This window comes from Xylocopa sonorina, chromosome 17 (assembly GCF_050948175.1).
Source record: "Xylocopa sonorina isolate GNS202 chromosome 17, iyXylSono1_principal, whole genome shotgun sequence".
NCBI lineage: Eukaryota > Metazoa > Arthropoda > Insecta > Hymenoptera > Apidae > Xylocopa > Xylocopa sonorina.
In genome coordinates this window covers 811,712-819,419 of record NC_135209.1, presented here as the reverse complement: position 1 = coordinate 819,419, position 7,708 = coordinate 811,712, and the positions used below count along the sequence as shown (strand labels likewise).

At 31.9% G+C, this 7,708-nt stretch overlaps 1 protein-coding gene across 3 annotated transcripts; it reads right to left on the bottom strand.

Annotated features, from left to right (window-relative positions):
• On the bottom strand, positions 1-5,758 carry LOC143431391 (uncharacterized). Of its 3 annotated transcripts, none has more exons than XM_076908101.1 (9): positions 5,722-5,758; positions 4,649-4,880; positions 3,787-4,212; positions 2,864-3,068; positions 2,111-2,439; positions 1,926-2,027; positions 1,336-1,433; positions 1,023-1,209; positions 1-264 (listed from the first exon to the last, which is right to left on the bottom strand). In XM_076908101.1, the coding sequence occupies exons 2-9, from the start codon at positions 4,805-4,807 to the stop codon at positions 163-165; spliced, it is 1,608 nt and encodes a 535-aa protein (XP_076764216.1). In that variant the 5' UTR covers positions 4,808-4,880; positions 5,722-5,758; the 3' UTR covers positions 1-162. The 3 variants fall into 3 exon arrangements, with proteins under 3 accessions (XP_076764216.1, XP_076764215.1, XP_076764214.1); XM_076908100.1 differs by lacking the exon at positions 5,722-5,758 and adding an exon at positions 5,056-5,467; XM_076908099.1 differs by lacking the exon at positions 5,722-5,758 and having other exon boundaries at positions 4,649-5,467.
• Between the last annotated feature and the right edge of the window lie 1,950 nt (positions 5,759-7,708).

Sequence of the window (7,708 nt, the reverse complement as noted above, 5' to 3'; positions counted from 1 at the left end):
TTAACGAAACAAAGTAAAAGTGTTGCTACTAAAACAAATAAATACAATAATCATGTAGTAATTACAAACTATTGTTGCTTCCATTGGCAATGGAAAGATAAGGACATAATAGTGATATTTTGCATGAAAAAACATACTGTAGAAATTGTGTGCAGATTTTCCTTAATCAGGGCTGTTGATCGAAGATGCTAGAGGTACAAAGTGTTCCAATATCTGTCGCACTGTCTGTTGTAACGTTGCTTGTTTCTCTTCTAATGCAACAACCTGTTTCATGTAATATTTATTAATAATTATTAACAAATTTATAAACAATTCTGTGACAAAATATTATAAATTATGTATTCGTATAAGAATATTTAATTGAAGGTAGTTCTAGTCATAATCACATCTGACACGAACATTTTCAGCTTATCTTATTACTTAGATTACTTAGATTAAATTCATTTGACATCCTACTATTTTATTATTAATAAATAATTAATAAAACTTGGTTAATCACGCGATATTTTTTAAGTTCTAAAAGTTTTTAAGGAACGTTAGAGTAAATTTGGGATGTTGATTACAAAGTAAAAAAAAAGCAGACTTCCATAACTTTTCGCGAAGCTTTTAGCGACTGTTTGCGGAAGACAAACATAGTTCAAGAAACGCTGTATCAACAGACGCTTAGACCGATGGATAAAGGAGACGTCGTAGTAGAAAGGCTACATATTTTGTTAAATAGAATAACTAATCTTAAATATTTATAATGAGCTCCTATATGAAATGAAAGATAAGAAATGAAAGTGAAGAAAGACATTTTCACTTATAGAAAAATATGAAAATGTTTAAATTGCATACTTCTTGTAGGAACTCATATGGTAATAAATGTCGATAGATTAGTTTTCTACTAAATCGATGAAACTCGGTGTATATAACAGTTTCCGAAAGAAATCTTCCTAACTAATTAAATATTTTCATAAGTCGAACCGTAAGAAACATCTATTAGTAAAATATTTTACAACTATATTTAATGATATACTCACTCTTTCTAATAGTTGATTATAAAGTGCAAACGGAACATAGGTAGGAGTTCCAGGGGTAGTTGGAATTTGTTCAAATTGTAGAGACGCGTCAGATTTTTGAGTTTGGCTCTTATCTTTTTGCTTATTCTCTTCGTTTTCAGCTTCTAATTTGTTGATGCAATCGGTAACATTTGTTGCAATTAATACCCTATATTAACATAAAAAGTACACCAATTTAAAAAATTATATTGTAACTATTATTAATATTAATAAAAAATGTTATAAAAATTTTCATTAATTTCAGAAAATATACATTTAAAATACATAAATTTACCGTGAACAAGGGCGTTCTTTTTTTTCTTCAGGTTTATCAACACGATCGAGTGATACGATTTTTCTCCTTTCCAATTGATTTAGCTTTAACTCTTCTACCTGTAAATAAAATTTTATCCTATTAAACGCATATGTGGTTATAGTGTAATGGTGTAATTACGGTATAAATAAACATACAATGTGTAATCAAAACAGATGGCTAAACTTTGACATCCAGTTTTGCTCGTTCCGAGAATAAACAAATTTTATACAAACATGAATTTAAAAACTCCTTTCAAATTATGATAACAGTTTAAGGTGAATAGCTCACATGATATTTTTTCAGTTTTGATTTTAATCTAGCTCTATATGTAATGTAACAATACTCAAAAACGCTATCAACAATTTTATATAGTTCACTACACGACAACAGAAAGTGATTACTTTTTACAATATTCTATCATTAAAAAAATGATACGTTTTAATATCGTTTTAATATCTCGGAAGAAAGAAGTTTATAAGAGACTTCTTACAATTCTTAAGCACAGTGAAACAAAGATTAGCCAGCTGTCTCAGTTATATCACGTACGCAAGAAATGTAATGTGACTTACCCAAGGTGCTTTTCTTCTTGCTTTCACAGCTAGTCCTTCAGGTTCTTCTTCTCGCATCTGTTCCAGCATAATGTCTGCATTACCGTTTGCTAAATTATCTTCCTATTGCAAATAAGTAAGATGTTGTATATACGATATTTAAACGCTTTTAGTATAGGTGTTAAAATACTGCCAGAAGCACTAACAGGTGCTGGAGTGGTCGCAGTGACCATTGATCCGGCAGTGTGGCGTCTCAAACGTTGCGAAGAAGGTGGACGACGACGGGGAGCTTTAGCACGGGAAGCTGTTAAATGTGAAAGCGGTGCACCTTCTCCTCGTTCTATACCATCCAATTCTTCGCCTAAAGCTATATTGGTTGTTCCATTACCATTATTCGTCCCTATATCAGCTACGAGTCGTTTTAAATTTGATGCGATGGAATGTCCGCCTATGGTTTTTCTTTCTCCACTACTTCCACCAATTCCTGAAGAAGTTGCGGTCGTAGATGTTGCTGTTGATATGGTTTTCTTAGTATCTACAGCGGAAGCATAACAAGTTCAGTTTTTATAATACAATAAATTTAGTTATTTATATAACTCTAGATTAGACATGAGCAATACTATAGTGTAGTGGACGACAAGATATATATATATATATATATATATTTGACCAAATTTAAAAAGTCTGACAACGTAGTCTCGTCTTGTAGATACGAGACAGCACCGTATACAATGCTGTCTTGCATCCCACAGTGCTGTAATATATAGTAATTCACAGTCATCCACTCGTGAGGTGTATATTCCTGCCTGCATTCCTTCTACTTTTAGCTTCTTGTAATTCCAATGTACTATTTGGACAAACGTTACAATAAAATTGAAAACGGAGCCAAAGACCAAGATTGCCCATTTCTCTACTAGATTTGATTGATCTATACTAGATGATTTGAAGCAGTTAAATACCTGTATGTACATCCCGTACGTCCAGACTTTTTCTAGTGTATGCTTTTCCATTTTTCTTTAATTGATGAGTATGTTTTGTGACAGACTTAGCGGAAGTTTTATGTTTTTGTTCATGATCTTGGTGATCAGATGGAGTAGTTATTATTTCAACAAAATTGTCAGGAAATAAACCAACTTGTCCATTTAATTCTCCTATCCACCATCCCTAGGGATTACATCATACGGTAATTATTTATATTAGCAATTTCTCAGCGATGACCTTGAAATATGTTATCAGAGTGTTTTATGGATTTTAACAGGCGAACTCTTCATTGATTTAACTGATTTTTAAATCTGTAAACACACATTCAACAGTACACAATTTAATAAGTGACATTTAAGTCACTGATAACTTTATTTTATTAGGTTGTTGTTATCAGTTTAGGTAAGAGAGGTATGAATTTAGACACCAAACTTAACTGACTTCAATTATTTTAAATTTTGGTCCGCAAGATCAATCACTGAGATATTACTATACTATAGTTTAACTTAACTCAACCTAACCTAACCTAACTTAACCTAACCTAACCTAACCTAACCTAACCTAACCTAACCTAACCTAACCTAATCCAACCCAACCCAACCCAACCTAACCTAACCTAACCTAACCTAACCTAATCTAACCTAACGTAATCTAATTTGATCAATGGGATGGGTTAAGTTAGACCTAGCAATCTAAATATTTCAAAACTTAAACCCAAGCGGCGACAATATATTAGGCAAAGGTTGCTACGAATAGAGTGACCTTGACAACATATTTCAAGGTCAAAATTGGCAAGGAATCAATAATGTAAATAATTATCCATCGTATTTAGTAAATAGTTTATACTAAATGTATTTAAACAAATGAACATGTGCGTATAATATAAGGTTGTAAATTGTACCTTATCAGAAGCATTTGTAGATAGAAGTGTTATTATATCCCCTTCGTTCAAAGTTAATTCGTCTATATTAGCAGCATCGTAAGGAAAAAGGACTTTACAGAGTTTTCTGTTATCCTGATCTTTATGCTTGTCAGGCTCTTCAGGAACTGGAGGAGATACAAAGTTTGAGGGGAAGACACCGATCTTGTCTTTAAGTCTACCTCTCCACCATCCCTCTTCTACTTCGCCCAAAAACTCTATAGAATCTTGAGGTACTAAAGTTAGTTCATCTTTGTTACAGGGCTCATAATTAAAAAGGACTTTACAAAATCGTCTCTTGGATCCTCCATTTTTTAGGGCAACTTCTTCAGATTTAGCACTGCTAGCTCCTTCGCTTCTTCCACTTCCTGCACTTCCAACCGTTCCACTTGACAAAGGCTCTAATACCTGCATTCAATTATGGTTATTACTATTATTTAATAAATGCTGTTAATAAAAAGTATCTTACTAGATATACTTTATAAATATTTAATATTCAAAAAAAAAGGAACAAGTGTTTATGATATGTTATGAACAGTATCAAGTAAAAAAGTACTTTTAACAGTGTATTATTCAAAATGTTATTTTATTTGTGACAACCAAATTATAATGTCTGTTACCTTAGAATGTCTGATAAAATATAAATAATTTTGACTAACAAACGAACGACTGTTCTTCAAATATTCAAAATCAACTGGTCTATATAAATTTAAATATACTGCGTACCAACATTCTCGTAGTATATTGTACATAAGAGTTATATATAAATAAATGTAATATTACGTTGGTATACACATACATGTAGAAAAAATGATTAATAGATAAAAAAAAAATGAGAAGTTACCTTTACAAAATTATCAGGAAACATGCCACGTTTGTCTCTTAATGTACCCTCCCACCATCCACCTAACATTACTTTGATTTCCGTAATTATGTCTCCTTTTTTCAAAGTTAATTCATCAGGTTCTTGTGCTTCATAGTTATATTCTACAATTGCCTCCATTTCTTTCTCTTTTTTTTTCTAACAATAGTCCAAAGTTTTTAATAACTTTTTAATAAATATCACAACCTTATATCTGGAAAAAGCATACCGTTGTGTGATTTACACTAAAAGATATCGTTGGTTAATAAATTTATGAATAAAATTGCATAAACAGAGCATACAAATGTTAACACATATAAGTGATAACAAATTTTTTCGACCGAGTCACTTTTTCTTTGAATAAGAATTTGACAAGTTAATTTATTTACGTGTGCAGCAATATGAAACCTATAATCGTTGTCGTTGTAGTAAGTTTTTATTCAAAACGAACAAATCTTCACTCTCCGTGAAAAAACAGAATGAACACAAAACGTAGCATACGTATGAATTAAAGTAAATCGTTTCTCTATAAAAGTCATTTGTTTCTCGTGCATCCTCCACCTTTCATATCACTGTACCAACTTAGTCCATTCATTGTATGTTTATCATGTCTAAGAGATATGTCGTTGTAAACTGAAGATTTAGGCGTATCCCATATTCGCTTAACAGTTCGATATATCTGTCATCGCGGCCATCTTGGACTTCGAGCTCGAGTGAACTTCAAGATGCAATTTGTGCGTAAGGTGCGCATGCTAACCTAACACTGACTCAAAGAACCCGCCAAACGTAATTTCTGATTCATTTTTGTTACATGTGTGCGTGTGTGTGTGTGTGTGTGTGTGAACCTTGTCAATGAGTAAGTACTACTCCGAAAGATGTGCAACTCTCGACGAGAAAGGGGTGATGATTCATGGAAAGATATTGTCGAATGAATTTTTATCGTTCCCTTGCCTACGTATGCATTTACTACCGATCTATATACATATATAGATGCGCGTTGAGGACTACACATATATACATATATTGTTCACTTTTGGGAGATGTAGGTTACCTACCGACATTTATTACGCTTCTTGTATCGAACAGTCAAAGTCAAAGTTTGTAAAACGTTTTAATGGGAAGTATATGCTTCGTTTAAAATGTCATGTGACTTATCGTTTACTTTCAAGCGGCTGATTCATACTAATCGGTTACCTCTTATCATAACGTCTCTCACGTATCGAATATGCGCAGAGCATACCAAGTTTTCCGTTATACCTTTACGTTTTCAGCTAGCACCTTCGAACGAGGTCATGTTATCAAACATTTCATAGTAACACATAGTAACATCCAACACGATAGATAACAAACGATTTCTTTCAAATTGTATTATTGAATGTCTGGTAGAAAATTATATATATATACTTACCGAGGAAATTCTTGATCATAGGTAAAAACGTTCCATCGTTATTTATTATCGATTCAAACATCAAATATAATGTACAACTGTTTCTACAAACTTAATAAAAACTGTTCAAACAAAACACATAAAGTATTCTTACCGAACGGTAACAGATATAGAATGACATTTTAATGAGCAACAGCTTCGGAAATATTTTCTTTCGTTTTTCCTTCTTGCGTCAAATATTTTCTTGTACTTCGATAATATATTTAAATATGGGACTTTGTTTATGTCTGTACTAACTATACTAAAAAAAACCAAGTTAAAGTATTCTTATGGGGCAAGTGTTTCTATGGGAGAGAAACAAGCGTCCATTTTTTACATCGAATTTGATCGTATAGAGGAAAGCTTTTAGATTTGTTTCCTCCTCCAGATTAGATTCAATTAAATGTAATTGTTCGAAACCTAGGTTTAGTTCTTACCTCGTATCTTCTTAAATGTAAATTATTAAAATGTAAATTACAGTTAGCGATAACGATTATTTGATTATTTGGAAAGTTAAATCATTTATCGTTAAATCGATCGTTCGAATCAGTTGTGTTAGTAGTTTTGTTGCCTACTGGTGAATGGTAACTGGTTAAATTTAGTTTATCTCATAAATTTATCAGGATAGAAAAAGTCAAGGCCGTTCTCTATATGTATCAACGTTACGGAAAATATAGAAGGTATAAAATCATGCAAAGCTGAAACAATAGTAACAACAACAACAACAACAACAACAACAACAACAACAACAACAACAACAACAACAACAAAATAACTCGTTTAGTCGTCTGCGATTGTAAGAAAAGCCCGGCTTCAAGTGCGTTAACGGCTCTTTATTTTAGAACTAGACTATGTAAGAGGACGTTTTTCACAAATCAGGTCATATGCATGATGTACATATATATTTATTATTAAGTATATCAGAGAATGAACGTAAGAAAAGATGCGTAGTATTTTAAGTAATGTGTAAGATGGTGTTCGAGGAGACAATATTATTCACATATTAGAGGGAATTAAAATTTTAGATTAATGATTAATTCAATTATTTAACAAATACAGAGAGGTAGCATCTAGCAACATATGTATTAATTTTAATTAATGAAATAGAATATCGCTTATATTGAAATCACAATTTTATACAAAACCGAACAAAGTTGATTATTTCAGTTCATGCACATCCATACATGTAAGTACATACGATTATCAACTCTCACCATCTAAACGATACCCAATGACAGATATCCAGAATTTCTCTATGCTTTCGACTATTCGTCCAAAGTAAAAATGTTGAATTTAACAGGCATGTCAAATTAGCCATTAATTTCTGAAATTTAAACATACGTTCAGCCTTTTTTCTGTTCCTTTCCTTTTGTCTTTTACTCTGTCTAATTTGTCAAAGGCATGATAAAGGCTTTATTTGGTTTTTGCCAACATAAATTTTAAAAGATACGCTATTAAAAGATAATGATCTTATATGAAAACAATAAATGTCTACGTATAAATTCATTATTGGCGATACATTTGGCTCCATAGTGACACCTACACTCGAATCTGCCAGCTGTATCTTTAATGATTATCAAAGCGTATTAATCGAAAGTTAATATATCACGTGAGTC